Source organism: Microcaecilia unicolor, chromosome 3, assembly GCF_901765095.1.
Source record: "Microcaecilia unicolor chromosome 3, aMicUni1.1, whole genome shotgun sequence".
Taxonomy (NCBI): domain Eukaryota; kingdom Metazoa; phylum Chordata; class Amphibia; order Gymnophiona; family Siphonopidae; genus Microcaecilia; species Microcaecilia unicolor.
This window is the reverse complement of record NC_044033.1, coordinates 421,732,567-421,753,036: the sequence shown is the minus strand read 5'-3', so window position 1 is coordinate 421,753,036 and position 20,470 is coordinate 421,732,567. Positions and strand designations below refer to the sequence as shown.

Sequence of the window (20,470 nt, the reverse complement as noted above, 5' to 3'; positions counted from 1 at the left end):
TGGGCGCGCGCAGATCCATTTTCCAGCGTGCCTGTAAAAAAGGCCTTTTTCAAAAATGTTTGCCGAAAATGGACGTGCGGCTAATTAAAAATTGGTGCACGTCCCTTTTGGGTCTGAGACCTTACCGCTAGTCATTGACTGACGATTACCACCCGGTTTCCGCCACGTGAAATTATTGCCGTAGCCAGGCGGTAACTCTGAATTGACGCGCGTTCAGCGCGCATAGGTGCCTACGCGGCTTAGTAAAAGGGCCCCTTAGGGTGGTGGCTGAACTTCCATCTCCAAAGCGTTCAAGAACAGGCCAGACAATCACCTCTCTAGAACAGGGATTCTCAACCCAGTCCTCGGGACAAACCAAGACAGGTTTTCAGGATATCCACAATGAATACCCATGAGAGAAATTTGCATACAGTGGAGGCAGTACGCACAAATTTATCTCATGCATATAGGGAAAGGAGGAGCTAGGGGTTGCTGTGGATGGGCAGACTGGCTCTTATCTGGATATACTCATTGTGTATATCCTGAAAAATCTGACTGGCTGGGTGTGACCTGAAGACTGGGTTGAGAACCTCTGCTCTAGAATAGTAGATATATAGGGGGTAATTCTATAACATAGGCACCGACATTTAGGTGCCAAGAACTCATGTAAATGACCAAAATACTGGCATACACATGCATAAATGCGAAAACTCTGGCAATGCAGTAACTTTATAAAAAGAAGCCAAAATGTGATGGTACATAGTTGGGAGATGGGCGGAGCAAAGGCAAAACACACAGTTGCAGTTGTGAAGTATAGAATACCATAATTTATACACAAGAACTTACATTAACTCTGTTGTTGGCATGCTCTTGCACTTAAATTATAGGCATTTATTTTACCCATTACACTATTCTATAAAGGAAGTAGGCACCTACCTTCCATTACAGAACAGGCAGCTAAATATAGCTCCTTGTTATAGAACTGCCCTCATACTGAATCCAGCCTGGATGCAGGGAACCAAACTAGAGTTATCACCTGAGTTCCTTTCCTGTCTTCTCTTTCTTTAACTCTCTCTCAAGAGTTCTTTAAATTGATGTGACCCATTATACAATCCAACAATTTAAGCCGAATCAGCAAAGCAGGTGTTTTTCTTCAAGGAACACACTGGTGCTTTTAGAAAATATTCAATTTATAACAACATTTGCTGCAACAAAGATTGATACAACCAGATTCTAATGTAAAAACCAGCCGTAATTTTAGAATTTCTATATATACCGGCCGCAAAATTTCTTGGAAAATATATGTTATTCTTAGTTCATGCAATTTGCATTTTATTGAACACAATATTAAGATGGCCTAATATCTTTTCTATGTGCATTAATCTGCAGGTTTGTTTCTAACACTTATGTTACTAATCCAACCATTACTTCACTGATATCCCATAGTTTCCTTGCAACTAAATCATCTGTAGCTTTAGGTAGCAGTTCTTCCTCTTTGCAGTCCCCAAAGTACTTCCTAGACACCCCCTCTACGTCTGGTGATGAGGCCAAATACACAGAGGTTTGAGCTCCTTCAGCTGGTGTTTTGAAGAAGGCCCAGGACACCAAATTGAAAAGGGGTTTTGCTATTAGGGGCATGTTAATGTGCCTTCCTAAATTAGTTCTCACAATTCCAGGATGCAAGACGTTCACAGTGACTTGTGTACCTTGCAAACGTCTGGCCAGTTCCCTGGTGAACAGTATGTTAGCCAGCTTGCTCCGACTGTATGCAAAACTTTTATTGTAACTTTGCTCACTGTTCAAATCTTCAAAGTTGATCTCTCCGTATTTGTACAATTTGGAGGAAACAACTACAATCCTGCTAGGAGCAGAACTTTTCAGGAGGCCAAGGAGAAGGTGAGTCAGTAAGAAGTGGCCCAGGTGGTTGACGCCGAACTGCATCTCAAAACCCTCTTCGGTCTTCATGTCTGGACACTGGAAGATCCCTGCATTATTGATTAGGACATCTAACCTGGGCTCTTCCTTTAAAAATGATAAAAAACACATTAAAAAAAAGAATATAAATTTAATACACCAAAGAAGTACTCAGATATTACTCATGCATTATCAAAAGTTTTAAAATAGGAAGACATATAAACATATTAAACATATAGGAAAGTACGATCATAAACTATCTCTTCCTCGCTATGATTCCCCAACATGTCTGTCACACCTGAACCTTGTTCTACCACAACATAACTTTGTATTTGTTCATACCGGAATAGGCGATTGCCTTTACGGTACAATGTAAGCCACATTGAGCCTGCAAATAGGTGGGAAAATGTGGGATACAAATGTAACAAATAAATAAAATAAATAAATTCAAAAGAAAAGAACAGATATTAAACTGATGTATGCAGGAAGGGCCTGTTCAAATTTCCATTATTTTATTTCTCGCTTTGATCACCCCCTCCCCCAAAAAGAAAGAAGTTCCTGGAGGAAAAGTCCATAGTCTGTTATTGAGATAGACATGGGGAAGCCACTGTTTGCCTTGCGATTGGTAGCATGGTATGTTGCTACTAATTGGGTTTCTGCCAGGTACTTTTGACCTGGATTGGCCACTGTTGGGAACAGGACACTGGGCTAGATGGACTATTGGTCTGACCCAGTATGGCTATTCTTATGTTTTTATACAGAATACAAAAGCTGTATTTGCAGTCCTTGAAGTTTTGCAGTGTTTTAATAACAGCATTCAAACAGAAAATCCAAATTAAAGTTTCAGCCAGCTTATTTCCGATCTGACGAAGAAGGGCAACCTTCGAAAGCTAATCAAGAAATGTATTAAGTAGTGGATTTTCAGTTTGCCTGATGCTATTTCATAGGGGGAAAGAATGAAGATGGAATGCAGGGTCATGGCTTATGTGTATTCAAAAGCATTTATAATCTTTTACAAAAAACAATCTTTAGTATTGAAAACTTCTAGATGAACACAAGCATCAGATGGCTTTTAAAATCTACATTTGTACTTTTATTCCTAGAAAAAAAAAAAGAAATGCCTTTGTCATTTGCTTTGTGTACAAAGGGTTGTGAAGGAACATTATCTAAACGAAAGTAGTAACTTTCCTTTTTTGTTGTTTTGTTTTTCTTTTTAATGTTATATCTTCCTCAGTTGAGATATGTATCAGGGACTGGCCCATTTATAATTTAATAACCGCCTTTATGAAGAGATTAATCCAAAGTGGTGTACAGCATGTATACTTTAACATAAAACTTACAATTTTGTTAACAGCATTACAATTAATGAATAAATATAAACATAAATACAATAAATGAGGTAAAGTTGAAAACAGCAAATTGAAACCTAATAATAGGCCTACCATGAAACAGTATAAAAATACACACATTTAACATCACTGAAATTCAAATAACAGAGATATAATAAGATATCAGCATAATACTAATGAAAGACCTAATAAGCCTGCATTACAACATTCAACTAACATAGATACGATACTAATGCTTTTCCACAATACAGTTTACCATTTAGCAGAGGGACCAAGTGCAGGTACAGAGTCAGTTTGAGATAAAAGAAGAGTGGCTAAACTCAAGGTAAGTTCTTGTACAGTTAAGCCAGATATAAGAAACTAATCTAACTTACCATGGTGTAGCAAGCTAGTCCAGGTGCAGAGTAAAGTCAGTAGCACTATGTATTTCAGGCTTAGGAGCAAAGCCAGGCTTTCACCTGCTTCCTGAAGTATAGTCTTGAATTACACATAGCCCCTCAGATTAAATTCCAGAGAGTGGGGTTTACTCCTGAGAAGGTTTCCTGGCAGGTTATCATCGTACAATTTCTTTTGATGAGGGTACAAATAGTGATGCTCCTTGAGAGGACCTTAAAGGTCTCAAAGGTGTGTAAAGGGCTAACATTATTTAAGTACTCCGGGCCCATTTTGTCTAAACCTTGAAAATCAGACTTTTCAATTTAGCCCTGTAAGGTACTGGTAGCCAGTGTAGTTTTTGCAGGAAGGGTGTGATGTGGTCATGCTACTTGCAGCTATCAGTCGTGCTGCAGTACTATGAATAAGATGGAGCTAATGTAATCTTTTTGGTTTGACCAGTGTACTGGGTATTGCAAAAGAGCCAGACGCTGGCTGTGTTTCACCCACACAAGGGCTGTGTCAGGAGCTGAAAATAATTAGCTGCTAGTTTTGCTGCTGAGTTGCTGTGTGAGGCTGCCAGCTCTTGGAATGAAATCTTTATAACCAAGGTGGTGAACTGGCTGTTGCACATTGCTTGACTATTTTCAGTCCCTCACGCAGTCCTTGTGTGGGCGAAACATAGCCAGTCTCGGGTGCTTTTGAAAGGAATTCTCCTTTTGTGATCTGCTCCTTTGCATCACCGTTTTGGATTTTGTGGATCGCTTGCCCTGTTGTTTCCTTGGACCAGTGTACAGGGCATGACAGTAGCCTAGTCATGATGTTATCATGGCATGGGCCACTGTGGTCAGACTCATCTTATCAATATAGTAGATGACGGCAGAAAAAGACCTGCACGGTCCATCCAGTCTGCCCAACAAGATAACTCATATTTGCTACTTTTTGTGTATACCCTACTTTGATTTCTACCTGTGCTCTTCAGGGCACAGACCGTATAAGTCTGCCCAGCACTATCCCCGCCTCCCAACCACCAGCCCTGCCTCCCAACCACCGGCTTTGGCACAGACCGTACAAGTCTGTCCAGCACTATCCCCGCCTCCCAACCACCAGTCCCGCTTCCCACCACCGGCTCTGGCACAGACCGTATAAGTCTGCCCAGCACTATCCCCGCCTCCCAACCACCAGAGAGAGATTTTGTAGCTTCCACAGGTAAGAGACAATTTGAAAGGTTGTTTGAATTTGCGAGATCAGAGTGAGTGCTGAGTCTACCAGTCTCCCAAGATTCCTGGCCTGTGCTTTTAGGGGGAGCTCATACGTCCAAAAAGGTATTCTGAGGTCAGGTATTTGTCCACTTGTGTTAGGTACCCAAAGAATCTCTGTTTTGCTTGGGTTCAGGAAGAGTTTGTAGTTGTTTGCCCATTTCCGAGTTGCTGTTAGACAGGCCGTCAGTTTACTTAAAGATGTGGGTAGATCTGGTTCAGTGGGTATGAGTAGTTGCACATCATCAGCATAGATATAAAATTTTGTGTACAACTGAAGCAATTCAGACAGACACATGAGACAGATAATAAATAAAATGGCAGATAGTGTGGATCCTTGTGGCACCCCACAGTTCAGTGCCCATGATGTGCTGCTGCTGAACAGAACCAATTGCTATCTGACAATGTAAATATTATGCCACCGATACCTGTTTCTGCTAGCCTTGTAAGCATGATATTATGATCCAGTATCGAAGGCTGCTGAGAAATCCAGCAACACCAATATCGAGGCAGATACCATGTGACGGTTTCTGTGCAGATCATCAAGAAGGGACACAAGAACTGTCTCTGTTCCATACCCAGGTCTGAAGCAAGATTGACATGAGTCTAGCCAATTACTTTCAATTAGTTTTGCCAGGAAAGGAATGTTAGCGACTGGTCAGTAGTTTTCAAGCTTGTCCTGATCAAGGAAGCTCTTTTTTAGTAGGGGGCACACTGCAGCTCTTTTTAGTGTTGTTGGCAGCTGCCCTTCCACAAGAGAAGAGTTAACAATTTTGGTGGCCTCTTCAATGAGGCCTACGCTCGCTCATTGTACTATCTTTGCTGGGCAGGGGTCGGACAGGTAGTAGGTCTTAGACCTTTCAGGATTTTTTCAAGAGCTTCTTCTGTGACCTGGCTGAATGAGTCCCAGATGGCTGTGCATGGTGGGAGAAGAGGAAAATCAATGGGACAGGGTTAACAGGGTACAAAAAGTATTGCAATGATACAGAGGATCAAATTGGAGGGGGGGGGGGGTTGACTATATGTTAAAGAGGGAATTGAATCAAATAAAATAACATTCCACATGAAACAGTAGCATGGAATCATTATGGATACAAATTCCATATGTGAAGGGAAGAAGTACTCTTGTAGGGCTTTACTACTGTCCTCTGGGACAGAACAAACAGACAGATGTTTACAGAAATTAGGAACGCTGGCAAATTGGACAACAGTATAATAATGGGTGATTTCAATTACCAAACTCACAAAGAATCAGTGTCATATTTGTATTGTTGGATTTGCTTAAAGCCCATAAAATAATTGTGGAGAAAAAAGACCTTAGTGGACTCAAACAAAAAGGAAGATTTTTCTGGCCTATCACCAATGTGTTTTGGTGTTAGGGGCAACTTTTAAGCTTCTATGCCCTTGTAAATATTTGATTTCTCTTAACAATGTAAGATATGTTTTGGTTTTTTAACACTCCCAGTTACAATTTTTCTTAGAAGGGAAAGAAGCCTAGAAGCGATATCCCTTGCAACACCTCACAACGGTCTTATAAAGACCATGATATTCTACTTTACAAATATTCCATTTTGAGGACACAGATTGCCAGACAACCAAAACCCGTTTTAAGTCATCTTTTATTAAATTTGTGATTCTTATTTAGCTTCTGGTCTGTGTTTGAAGAGCCTGATTCTTCACCCACTCTCCGTCTTCTCTTTTTTTCAATGTTTGTAAGACATGGTGCAAAGGACCAGGGGGAATCCATGTGGAACAATTCTTCACCACAGAATGGTCCAGCTTAAAGCTATAAGTTTTATCAAAAGAAAATCTCAATTGGAGTATCTGAATAAACTTCTCCAACTCCAAACAAAACTGGAACTGGAAAGGCCTTTAGATAACAGGGGTTCCTCCTCTGATGTTAACCTACCAGCTGACAGATTTACCACTGCTGATCAAGGGAAAATTGTTGAGATATAGAGGGGGAACCACAAGAGATATCTCTTAATTTTTGTGCAAAAATATACTACTGTATCTGACAAACTAAATAGCGCTATCCAACTCTATCTACCATTATTGAAATTACATCCTTGCTTCAAGGACACTAAAATTATTTTTTGCATTGAAAGGCATTGGAACTTGGGTGATTATAAGTTTCAATGAAATCAAGAGACACGTAGAAGTGTATCTGGCAAGGCTGTAGGTCATCAAAAATATGGTCATTGCTCCTTATGCTCAATAATGATGGAAATGACAGTGTTTCAACATGTTTGTACTGGCAAAGACATGTGTTTTGAGAAGATCTATTTCTTGTCAATCTAAGAATGTTATTTGGGTTATTATATACTGGTTAAATTTCTTGATTATTGAAAACAAGACTGATGGAGCACCAGCACTGTATCAAAATGAAGATGTTTGAGGAGACACTCTTTTCTCACTGTGTTCAAAACCAACACCCATTTGAATCTCTGCAATGTGTAGAATTAAAGGAAAGGGAATGGGGCTTGATATATTGCCTTCTGTGGTTACAATCAAAGCAGTTTACATATTATATACAGGTACTTATTTTATAAGTGGGCAATGGAGGGTTAAGTGACTTGCCCAGAGTCACAAGGAGCTGCAGTGGAAATCGAGCCCAGTTCCCCAGGATTAAAGTCCGCCGCACTAACCACTAGAGATTTGTGGTGAAGTTTGAGGCAGCGTGAACAGAAATGGATTTATTATTTTGATTCAGTAGAGCCTTTGGGCTTGAACAACAAGATAGAATGGGCAGCATTTTTTGGAATGAAGATTTTCAGTACACACATCATCCCCGGATTCTAAATATCGCACCTAGATTTCCTTGCCGAAATCGAAGCGTATTCCATAACAATGTGAATAACATAATTGGTTAACAAGCCAATCAGCGCTGATAATCACCAATTAACAAGCAATTGACACTAATTGGCATTAATAAGAATTTATGCAAGCTGCCTACACATTTTTTATAACAGGCTACGTGTAAATTCTAAGTTGCATAGTTGAAAAGTGGGCATGACCATGGGTGGGTCGTGGGTGTTTTAAAAATCTATGTGCATTGTTATAGAATACACCCAGTCCGCGCCCAATTTAGGCTTTGGCATGTACACCAGGTTTTACTTGGCATAACTGCCTGTGACTAAATGTAGTCATGCAGACTGGCACTCAGCATATTCTATAAACAACACGGAAATTTAGGCTCATTCTATAAAGTACGCCTAAATTAAGGCATACTTTATAAAATGTGCTTATGCAAATTTCATTTCAGAGCTAAATTTTTAGGCGTGATAGATAGAATCTAGTCCCATGCATGTTTAATTCCTCCTGCTATTTTCTGATATGTGATTGGTTGGATGAGGTTGAGTAGGAGGAGTCTACAGAAGTACAAAGTCTTTAAATACTGGCGTTCTGGTTCCCCTGCTATCATTTTGAAAGATGCAGTGCTTATAGAACAAAGGAGTTTTCCCCTGATGCAGCAGCTTTTCTGTAAAACAGAGATTCCTTATTGAGATCTGGCAAAAGATGCTTGAATGAAAGAAGTTCCCGAGTATAAGCCCTGAGAGTGATGCATTATCAATGGATAAGCGAACTTCTATATATGTAATGAAAGATCGTACTGTTAAAATTTTTGAACTGTTCCGGTTTCATATGCTTGATTTCACACCAATTTTTTTCTTGATAATAATTTATTATGAACAATTAAATCATCAGTTTATATTGATTTACAAGTGGGGTTTGTTTTGACCGGTAATGAAATGTTTTTATCCTAGTCTATTTGGGGTAATTGTGACCTGAGATCTTTTTTTCTCCACATTGTAATTTTTGTAATATAGTGTTATTTTCTGGTGGTCCAGCATATGAACATTAATTCAATTCAATTCCTGTATACCGCTAATATCCCCTTTCCAGAGTTCAGTGTGGTTTACATTCTAGCTGAGACAAAAGCAGATAGTGTTAGTGTGAGGTATGAAAAACATTAATAGAAGAAACAATTTGGTTTATGAACTTCTGAGTGTTTCTTGCTGCTGTTCTGATTGGTAATTGAAGTTACCCATTATTATTGTTACCCAGTTTCTTAGCTTCCATAATTTCTGCTAACATTTCTACATCTGTCTGTTCTTTCTGGCCAGGCAGATGGAAGTACACTCCTAACACTATCCTTTTCCCCTTTACACATCAAAATTCTACCCATAAGAATTCCAAAATGTATTTTGTGCCCTGCAGAACTTATTTGATTCAAGGCCCTCTAACATATAGTGCTACCCCTCTAAAAATTTGATCCACCCTATCACTGCAATGTAATTTTTACCCTAGTATAACAGTGTTCCATTAGGTAATTTCTTTCCATCCAGGTCTCAGAGATGCCTAACATACCTATCTTTTCATTTAGTGCAACATAGTCTAACCGTACCGACTTATTTTGCAGGCTTCTAGTATTTCTGTGCAGACACTTCAAACAATGTTTTTTGTTTCCATTAATAATCTGCTCAGCAGCTGACAGTGATGATTTACAATCAAGTTTGTCTGCTCTTTCTTTTAAAAGCACCTGTGTGTATGAGCCTTAAAATGCCCACTTCCAGCTTTTGATCAAGGCATTTCCTCTCACAGAATTTCAAGGGCCCTTTTACAAAGCGGCGGTAAGCCCAACGCGGGCTTACCGCATGCTATCCCAGAACTGCCACCGGTGGTAGTTTTGGCTCAAAAGTGCGCCATTTCCGGCGTGCCAGCAAAAATATTTTTTTGTAACACGGTGCTAATAGGACATCACCGTGCGCTGCCCAGTTACTGCTAGATTACCACGGGAGCCCTTACTGCCACCTCAATGGCTGGTAAGTGCTCCCCGCCCCATGGCCACAGGTTAAGAGTTATCTTACCGCGTGTACGTTTTTTTTAGGGGCTTTTTACCCACTGCTGTAAAATGGGCCCTGGCACGTGTGAAAAATGGCACCACCACTACCACAGGGCTCTTTTTCCAGCAGCTTAGTAAAAGTACTCCTCAACATAGGAGCCAACTTTTCAAAATTATTGGGGGTGCTAAGCCCAATGGAAATGACCTCTCCCTGAACAGATACAAGGAATTTTTCTCAATATTGGGGGTGCTCAAGCACCCACAGCACCCACAGAGTCGGCTCCAATGCTCCTCAATGCCTTGTGCCAACCTTTCTGTCATGAGGTCTTTGCTCTTACCTCAGGTGACAAAGCCATGAATCCCATTTACCTTAGAGCCACAACTTTCAATCTTCTAATACTTACTACTACTACTACTACTTAACATTTCTAAAGCGCTACTAGGGTTACACAGCGCTGTACAATTTAACATGGAAGGACAGTCCCTGCTCGAAGAGCTTACAATCTAAAGGACAAATGTACAGTTAATCTGATAGGTCAGACAGATTGGGGCAATCTATATGTTCGAAAGGTTAGGTTCCGAATGCAGCATTGAAGAGGTGAGCTTTAAGCAAGGATTTGAAGATGGGTAGGGAGGGGGCTTGGCGTAGGGATTCAGGAAGACTGTTCCAGGCATAGGGTGAGGCAAGGCAAAATGAGCGGAGCCTGGAGTTGGCAATGGTGGAGAAGGGTACTGAGAGGAGGGATTTGTCATGTGAGCGGAGGTTACGGGCAGGAACGTAGGGGGAGATGAGGGTAGAGAGGTAGTGAGGAGCAGCAGAGTGAGTGCATTTGTAAGTAAGGAGGAGAAGCTTGAATTGGATGCGGTATCGGATCGGAAGCCAGTGAAGCGACTTGAGGAGAGGGGTGATATGAGTATATCGGTTCTGGCAGAATATGAGACGTGCGGCAGAGTTCTGAATGGATTGAAGGGGGGATAGATGGCTGAGTGGGAGGCCAGTGAGGAGCAAGTTGCAGTAGTCGAGACGAGAGGTAATGAGAGCGTGGACAAGAGTTCGGGTGGTGTGCTCAGAGAGGAAAGGGCAAATTTTGTTGATGTTGAAAAGGAAGAAGCGACATGTTTTGGCAGTCTGCTGGATATGCACAGAGAAGGAGAGGTAGGAGTCGAAGATGACCCCGAGGTTGCGGGCAGATGAGACGGGGAGGATGAGGGTGCCATCAACTGAGATAGTGGGGGAAGAGGAGAAGTGGGCTTAGATGGAAAGACGAGGAGCTCGGTCTTGGACATGTTCAGCTTCAGGTGGCGGTTGGACATCCAGGCAGCAATGTCGGATAGGCAGGCCGATACCTTGGCCTGGGTGTCTGCGGTGATGTCTGGTGTGGAGAGATAGAGCTGGGTGTCATCAGCGTAAACATGATACTGGAAGCCATGAGATGAGATCAGTGAGCCTAGGGAAGAGGTGTAGATAGAGAAGAGAAGGGGTCCAAGAACAGATCCCTGGGGAACTCCAACAGATAGCGGGATGGGAGTGGAGGAAGATCCATGAGAGTGCACCCTGAATGTGCGGTGGGAGAGATAGGAGAACCAGGAGAGGACAGAGCCCTGGAACCCAAATGAGGCCAGTGTGGCGAGAAGTAAATCATGACTGACAGTGTCAAAAGCAGCAGAAAGATCGAGGAGGATGAGGATGGAGTAGTGGCCTCTGGATTTGGCCAGGAGCAGGTCATTGCAGACTTTAGAGAGTGCTGTTTCTGTCGAGTGGAGAGGGCGGAAACCGGCCTGGAGTGGGTCGAGGATGGCTTGAGAGGAGAGAAAATCAAGACAGCGGCTGTGAACGGCGCGCTCAAGTATTTTGGAGAGGAAGGGTAGGAGAGAGAGATGGGGCGATAGTTGGAGGGGCAGGTAGGATCGAGTGATGGTTTTTTGAGGAGGGGTGTGACTACGGCGTGCTTGAAGGTGTCAGGGACAGTTGCAGTGGAGAGAGAGAGGTTAAGGATGCGACAGATGGAGGGGTTGACAGTATGGGCGATGGTGTTAAGTAGGTTGGTGAGGATGGGATCAGAGGAACAGGTGGTGCATTTCGAGGAGGAAAGAAGGCGGGAGGTTTCATCCTCTGTGATCTCAGGAAAGGAGGAGAAGGAGGCCAGGGTTGGTTGGTTGAGGGAGAGGGTTAATGGATGAAGAGGGGGGGTGGGGGTGATGGCTTGGTAGTGAATTCAGGGTTGATCTTTTGCACTTTGTCGTGGAAGTAATCAGCCAGTGATTGAGGAGAGAGTGAGGGGGGAGTGGGAGCGGGGGGCACCTTGAGGAGAGAGTTAAGGGTGGCGAAGAGACGACGAGGGTTGGAGCTGAGAGAATTGGTCAATTGGGTGTAATAGTCCTGTTTTGCAAGGAATAGGGAGGAGTGGAAGGAGGATAGCATGAATTTATAGTGAAGGAAGTCTGAATGAGTACGAGATTTCCTCCAGAGGCGTTCGGCAGATCGTGCGCAGGAGCGAAGGTAACGGATGCAAGGGGTCAGCCAGGGCTGGGGATTAGTACGCTTAGTGGGACGGGAGGTGGATGGTGCGAGGGTGTCCAGAGCAGAGGAGAGAGCGCCACTGTAAGCGGAGACCGCTTTGTCGACAGTCTCGGAGGACATGATGGATGGGAGGAGATTAGAGATACTAGCAGATAAGGTGAGGGGGTCAATGGCCTGGAGATTCCTGGAGGTGGTGGTTAAGGTTGGGCGGGGCGGGGGGGGAGGGTGAAGAAGTGTGAATGTGATCAGGTGGTGATCGGAGAGAGGAAGAGCTGAAATTTGGAAATTGGAGGGTGAGCCGGATGAGGACAGGACGAGGTCAAGACAATGGCCATCACGGTGAGTAGGGGTGGTAGAGCACAGCTGGAGGTTGAAGGAGGAAGTTAGGGTGAGGAACTTAGAAGCGTGAGGGTAGGATGGGTCATCAACATGTATATTAAAGTCTCCGAGAATGAGAGATGGAGATGAGGGTTCAAGAAAGACAGAGAGCCAGGCATCGAAGTCGGTAAGGAAGGAAGAGAAGGATTTATCAGGGGGGCGGTAGATGACTGCCACTCTGAGTGGTAGCGGGTTGAATAGCCGGATGGAGTGGCCTTCAAAGGATGAGAAACAGTGAGACTGCGGTAGGAGGAGGGGTTGGAAACTACAGGAGGGCAAGAGTAGTAACCCAACGCCTCCACCGCGGCCAACTGGGCGGGGAGTGTGTGAGAAGAGGTAACCACCATGGCAAAGGGCTGCGACAGAGGCAGAGTCGTCCGGGGTGATCCAGGTTTCGGTTAGGGCGAGCAGTTGAAGGGAGTGGGAGATGAAGAGATCGTGGGTGATGGGCAGTTTGTTGCAGACTGAGTGGGCATTCCACAAGGCGCGAGAGAAGGGGAGGGAAGAAGGGGGGAGGAGGGGAATAGAGACGAGACTGGAGACGTCCCGGGATCGTCCGCGTGGATAGGACGGGGACAGATGAGGGGGACCTGGATTAGGGTTAATGTCTCCCGCGGATAGTAGGAGGAGGAGCAAGAGAGAGCGGAGGAGGGAGGGGGAGGACGGGCGAAGAAGGCGACGAAGACGGGGTGCACTTAGGAGGAATGGGGATGGGTTAATAGCAGGAAGGAAGTGTTGAAGGTTGAGAGCTAGGATGGAGGAGGGGGATAAGAGGGATGGTGAGGTGGTGAGGGATGGGGGTGAAAAGGGTATTGCCGTGGCGGGCCAGGCGGGAGGGCAACGAGTTCCAATGGTGGACAGTGGGGGTGGGGAGGAGAAGAAATTAGGAAGGGACAGGGCAAGGAAGAGAATGTGGATAGGAGCCATACGTAGTGACTGAGGTGTAGCAGATGACTGTGTGGTGACTAAGGTGTTAAGCAGACAGATAGAATGGAGAGCTGCGTTGGAGGTTTGGAATTGATGGACTGGTAAGTTAATAGTTGACAAGCTAGCAGCAGGCAGGCAGGTAAGTCAATGGATGAGAGGCTCGCAGGCAGGCAGGCGAGAGATAAATGGCTTGAGGAATAGCACTATTTACAGAAGTGTTTGGTATTTTTGTTAAAGAAATGACAAGAATTGATAGAAATATAGTTTGTAAAATTAAGAGAGTGTTTGCTTCCTGGAGAACCGGTATCAGAGAACTGATCACTGTTAGGTTGGCTGACATGTCTAGTCCCGCTGTATTCTAGCCTGATTATTTCTTGATTTCCTTGTATTAATGTGGAGACTTCTCCTTTAAATATTGTGATCTATGTTTTTTTTCTATTGTGGTTTGGAATTTTTCTTTGTTGTTGGAGAAATTTTCAGTACTTCTTTATTTATTTTGTATATTTTGAATTAAAATTTTCAAAGCATAAATAAAACGCAAAAAAAAAAAAAAAAAAAAAAAAGAAATATGCAGCAACTCAGTATTTAAACACTAAAGGCTTCTAATACAAAGCCGCGCTAGCGATTCCCGCGCAGCAAACGAGAGGAAGCCCAAAGGAACTGAATGGGCTTTCTCTCATTTGCCGCACCAAGAATCGGTAGCATGGCTTTGTAAAAGAAGCCCTAAACTGGTCTCCTTGTCAAGACTGACCTACTGCTCAGAAAAACATGGTGATGTATTGAGGCAGAAGCATTCAAGGATGAGCATACACCTCTGCAGACATCGACAGTCACTGAAGAGACAACCCTCGTGGCTGAGGCTATATAAGAGCATAGAACCAAAATTTGTGTCAGTGTAAATAACCATTAAAACAGCCTGTCAACCATATAACACAAACAATGGTAAATAGCATATCATCCAAGGAGAAAGGGAAATGGGACTTGATATACTGCCTTTCTGAGGTTTTTGCAACTACATTCAAAGCGGTTTACATATATTCAGGTACTTATTTTGTACCAGGGGCAATGGAGGGTTAAGTGACTTGCCCAGAGTCACAAGGAGAAGCAGTGGGAATCGAACTCAGTTCGCCAGGATCAAAGTCCACTGCACCACCCACTAGGCTACTCCTCCACTCCAAATATGTGGTGTGAAAATACTGAGAATCAATCCACATTTCATTTGCTCCTAAAACAAATATTTGTTTGATTCTTGTTTTCCTTATAGTCCACTTTTTTCTTTCTTGTTACTCCTGTTCCTGTGGGTTTCCAGTTCAACTGGCCTGGCTCTGGTGTTATGAGCCTTCACTCACAACAAAGGAGGGCTGATCAACCTTAGTACCACCATTCACCTGAAAATATCTGACTAGTTAAATAATCTAACACCCAATTACAGGACAGAGCCAGCCTAAAAAAAAATCAATCCTGCATAGCACCATAACATTAAGAGGTCCTACCTAAACAGTGGTTAAGGACCATCATATCTATTTTTGAAACAACCAATTCATAATCATTGGGCCAATCAAGTCCAATTTCCTTTATTTGATGCATTTAAAGGAGAGCAAACACTTATCCCAACTTAGTTTTGAGAATCTCTGCTTCAGGGGAAAAAATAAAAGTACTCATTTGCTCATGGGGGGGGGGGGGGGGGGGGTCCTTTTACCAAGCCATGCTAAAAAGTGACCGATGCTGATGTCAGTGTGTGGGTTTTCTGTGCTGCCTTGCCATATTTTTTTGTAATGGCCACATACTAAATTTCCTCATTAGTGCATGGTCATTACCGCAGGAGCCCTTACCATCATCTCAAGGGCTATTCCTACGTTAATCGGCTAGCGCGCAATAATGTGCCTGCACTCCCCGATTAGTGCAGGCATGTCAACTCTCAGCCCAAGGGCTCAGCTCCCGTGCTAGAAAATACAAATATTTTTCAGTGCAGGACTAGCGCTCGCTAAGCGGGAAACTACTACAGGATACCTCAGTGCATCCAGTGGTAGTGCCATTTTAGTGTGCGGTAAGCCCCCATGGTCCACCGTGATGAAGCATCTCTGAGAAACACATCCCCCCCCTACCAAAGTAGAGACCCAGTTTGGTTACTTGCTGTTTCTTAAATATGTATACAAAATATATATAAAAAAAGGAAGTTGGAATAGACTAGACTAGACCAATAATTATAACTAGAGCAAATGTAGCTATTTCAATAATGAATTCGGGTATCTAGATAGGCTGGTAATTTACCACTTAAAAACATTTGAAACCCTACACCTCTGGGTACCAAGATTATCTCCTACATATCACCGTGATCGATGGCTGAGATTTCAGCCCAGGGACTCTTAGTGCCACCAGACCAATCCTTGCCAGCATAGGAATGGAGACCAGGTCTGGGAATCTAACTCACACCCTTCTCAAGATAGCAAAGAGCACTGGCACAGAGTCTTTTCTTTGCCCTCACTTCAACTTCTTCCTTTCCACGACTGCCATTCTTTACTATATGACTTGATGTCAAGCTCCAGGCCTGGATTTTCCACTAAGCAATTGCCATGGGCCACCACCTTTTCTGTTTCGGAGGTACTAGTTCTGAGCTCACTACCAGAACCCTCATCCACACTCTTATCACCTCTCGCTTAGACTATTGCAACTTGCTTCTCAAAGGTCTCCCACTTAGCCATCTCTCTCCTCTTCAATCTGTTCAAAATTCTGCTGCATGACTAATATTCCGCCAGTGTCATTATGCTCATATTAGCCCTCTCCTCAAGTCACTTCACTGGCTTCCTATCCGTTTCCGCATACAGTTCAAACTCCTCTTATTGACCTATAAGTGCATTCACTCTGCAGCTCCTCAGTACCTCTCCATTCTCATCTCTCCCTACATTCCTCCCTGGGAACTCCGTTCACTGGGTAAATCTCTCTTATTTGCACCCTTCTCCTCCACCGCTAACTCCAGACTCCGTTAAATTTCATCTTGCTGCACCATATGCCTGGAATAGACTTCCTGAGCTGGTACGTCAAGTTCAATCTCTAGCTGTCTTCAAATCTAAGCTAAAAGCCCACCTTTTTGATGCTGCTTTTAACTCCTAACCCTTATTCACTTGTTCAGAACCCTTATTTTATCATTCTCACTTTAATATCCCCTTATCTCTTGTTTGTCCTGTTTGTCTGTCCTAATTAGATTGTAAGCTCTGTCGAGCAGGGACTGTCTCTTCATGTTCAAGTGTACATACGTACATAAGCATCGCCATGCCGGGACAGACCAAGGGTCCATCGAGCCCAGCACCCTGTCTCCGACAGCGGCCAAAAGAACAAACAATTTGTCCCGTCCATCCCAGAAATAGTGGATTATTCCCATGTCCATTCAATAACATTCTATGGCCTTTTCCTCCAGGAAGCCGTCCAACCCTTTTTTAAAGTTCGCTAAGTCAACAGCCTTAACCGCTTTTTCCGGCAATGAATTCCAGAGTCTAACTACGCGTTGAGTGAAGAAACATTTTCTCCGATTCATTTTAAATTTACTACACTGCAGCTTCATCGCATGCCCCCTTGTCCTAGTATTTTGGAAAGCATTAACGGACGCTCCACATCTACAGCACTGCATACGTCTAGTAGCGCTATAGAAATGATAAGTAGTAGTACTATCTCACAAGAATGGTTAGTCTCATCCATACCTTATGTAACCTGGGTCTCATCAGCACCACCACCAGCTCAGTTCCCACGGTCGACCCGAGCCACAATAAAGAGAATTTATATTTCTCTCTCTCACTCTTTTCCTTCTCTGTCTTTCTTTCACACTGCTGTACTTTCTCACTCCCCACACTGCACAGTCTCTCCAGTCGAGCTGGGTGTGGATCAAGGTCTGGAACAGAGATATGGTAGAAGTGGGGCATGAAGTCGGGCTTCTAAGGGGTTCTCTGCCAATCTGGGGAGCAACTGTCCTCGCTCCCACTGCAAAGAGCCACACAGCACTCCAAGGATTAAGTATTTATGCAAATTCAACTTTACTGAACTTTCTGCAACTGGCAGGTAAACTACTTTATAATTTCTTCGGTATAGTCAACTATTGATATCAGCAGGTCTCCAGTTCACTCAAGACTGTATTTTACAACTTCAATCACTTTCCACTGGTCACCTTCAGCAACTGTCAAAGTATTTACATATATACAGCTCCACCTGTCCATTTACCGGTCCCTTTGGGCTACTAATAATCCAAAGCTGCTCCTGATCACAATCCAGTTCTCCCTCAGGCACAGACCCTTTTAGCTGACCTACTTCCAGTGATGCACTTCTCAGTGCTGTACTCTAGCCTTGAACAGGCTCCCCCTGCTCTGGTTCCTTGCTCCCCGGCTGGGTTACCATTGCTCACCAGGAGTTCCTCAGACTCTCTCTCAATTGCTACTATTGGAGGAAGCAACGCTCCTTGTTTCAGCCTTAGTTTATTCTACCACTCCAGGACCCCTGTCTCCTCCAAGGGTCCCTGGGAGGGTACAAGCAACCAAAGACACCTTGCGTTTGGCCCCTCTGCAATCCCTTTTATCAACTCTAGCTGTTCCCCAACTATTTATTTATTTATTGCATTTGTATCCCACATTTTCCCACCTATTTGCAGGCTCAATGTGGCTTACATAGTTTAGTTATGACATTGTCATTCCAGGATATCAGATACAATTAATAATGTGAAGAGACTAAGTAAGGGGAGGAAGAAGGAAGTGATTAGGCGGGTAAGTATAGAAGGTGGACTTTCCTAACTGGATGGGTTGGTGAGGTGGATCATCACTCAGCAGCACTGTCTTTCTGCATATTTCAGAACCCACCCCCTTGGACTGGGTCCCCACTCCTCTTACACCTGTAATCCTCCCCCTAGCGACTCTGGACTTCTACCTCTTAGTATGGAATTATTATCATTTATTACATTTGTAATAAGGGGTGATATGATACAGATGTTCAAATATTTGAAAGGTATTAATCCGCAAACGAACCTTTTCCGGAGATGGGAAGGCGGTAGAACGAGAGGGCATGAAATGAGATTGAAGGGAGGGCAGACTCAAGAAAAATGTCAGGAAGTATTTTTTCACGGAGAGAGTGGTGGATGCTTAGAATGCCCTCCCGCGGGAGGTGGTGGAGATGAAAACGGTAATGGAATTCAAACATGCGTGGGATAAACATAAAGGAATTCTGTTCAGAAGAAATGGATCCTCAGGTGCTTAGCCGAGATTGGATAACAGAGCCGCGGAGCTGGTGGTTGGGAGACGGGGATAGTGCCGGGCAGACTTATACGGTCTATGCCAGAGCCAATGGTGGGAGGCGGGGATAGTGCTGGGCAGACTTGTATGGTCTGTGCCTTGAAACAGACAAGTACAAATCAAGGTAAGGTATACACAAAAAAGTGGCACATTTCTTGGGCAGACTGGATGGACCGTGCAGGTCTTTTTCTGCCGTCATCTACTATGTTACCCCGTGCTTTCCCACACATAGCAGGTTCAATGGGGCTTAGGTTGTAACTAGAATAACAAAGTCTTGTAAGGAGAAATATTACAAGCTGAATGGATTACACCTAAAAAATAATCACTGCAACTCCACCCCTTTGCCTCAGTGGGGGGTGGGGGGGGGGTGAGTTCTTTGGGATGCTGGCCTGGCAGTGTCGCTCAAGTTGAGTGTTCAATGACACTGTGGAGGATGAAGGACGTGCACTTTCAACAGAACACGAAAACATCCCAACAGAACTATTCCTGCACACTTTGATGGGGGTGGAGAAGGCGGCGATGCTGGTTATATACGCCCCCCCCCCCCCCCCCAAATTGTACTGCCCAGTGGCAGGGCCGGTCCTAAGTATAGACAGTATTTGCAGTGGTGCCTTCATCATTTATCCCCCCCCCCCCCCATTACCTGCAGCACCTCGTGACAGAAGCGGCGCACGGAGCTCAGCGAGGCCAGGTCCAATTCCTTAACCAGCAGCTCCCCGGTGTGCGGCTCCTGCTCCCCCAGCTCCCGGCGAATGTCAGCCGCCGCCTCCTCGCCCCGCTGTGCGCTCCGGCACGCCAGGATCACCCGCGCCTGCAGCCGCACCAGCTCCGCCGCCGCTGCACGCCCGATGCCGCTGTTAGCGCCGGTGATGATCACAGTCTTTCCCCGCATGAGACCCAGCGGGGAGCGCCGGATGCCGGCGGAGAGGAAGCGGCGAAGCAGAAGCAGAACTCCGCCACCCAGCGCCACGGCCAGGAGCGACCCGGCTACCGCCATTCGCAGCTCAGGCAGAGAACGAAGCATTTGCAGGGCAGTCGGGCCGACCGACACCTATTGCGCCACTGTCTCACTCACCAGCCCCAGAACCTCACCCAGGACAGCAGGGTTTGATACTAGTTGGCCTTATTTAGGACGTGTAGAGTTTGATGCACTTCTCTGCAGCGTTGACAGACAGCCCCTTTCAGTGACTTCACTGTTTTTAGCAAGGACAAACAAGGGAATATTAAAGTGAGGATGATAAAATAAGGGTTCTGAACAAGTGAATAAGGGTTAGGAGTTAAAAGCAGCATCAAAAAGGTGGGCTTTTAGCTTAGATTTGAAGGCAGCTAGAGATGGAACTTGACGTACCTTCTCAGATTGTGTTTAAGTTAGAGAATGACATGGGGACAAAGTTTGTCTCCGTTCCCGAGGGTTCTGTCTCCATCCCCACCACATCCGCCCATAGGAGCAGAAAATTCCCTGTATGTGTCCAGGCAGGGGTTATTTCCATTAGGCTTAGCACCCCCCCCCCCCCCCAATAATTTTGAAAAGTTGGCTCCTATGCAGTTCTGTCGCCATCTCCGCCCTGTCCCCATCCGCATGGGCTCTGTCCTCATCTGCGGAAGCCTCGACTTATGATTTTATAGTTAAATCTTTTTATTAAAATATAAAAAGGAAC

The 20,470-nt window shown here is 44.4% G+C and overlaps 1 protein-coding gene across 1 annotated transcript; it reads right to left on the bottom strand.

Moving 5' to 3' along the window:
* Positions 1–565: 565 nt before the first annotated feature.
* RDH14 (retinol dehydrogenase 14) lies at positions 566–19,869 on the bottom strand. The gene is made up of 2 exons (XM_030198833.1): positions 19,456–19,869; positions 566–2,001 (listed from the first exon to the last, which is right to left on the bottom strand). Exons 1-2 carry the CDS (start codon positions 19,834–19,836, stop codon positions 1,384–1,386), a joined length of 999 nt encoding a protein of 332 aa, XP_030054693.1. The 5' UTR covers positions 19,837–19,869; the 3' UTR covers positions 566–1,383.
* Positions 19,870–20,470: the final 601 nt, after the last annotated feature.

Bases quoted from the DNA above. Each gene is read 5' to 3' on its own strand.
- RDH14 (XM_030198833.1), bottom strand. From the start codon at position 19,836: ATGCTTCGTTCTCTGCCTGAGCTGCGAATGGCGGTAGCCGGGTCGCTC. The intron at 2,002-19,455 runs GTAATGGGGGGG...TCATTTTTAAAG, and splicing joins TCTGTCACGAGGTGCTGCAG to GAAGAGCCCAGGTTAGATGT.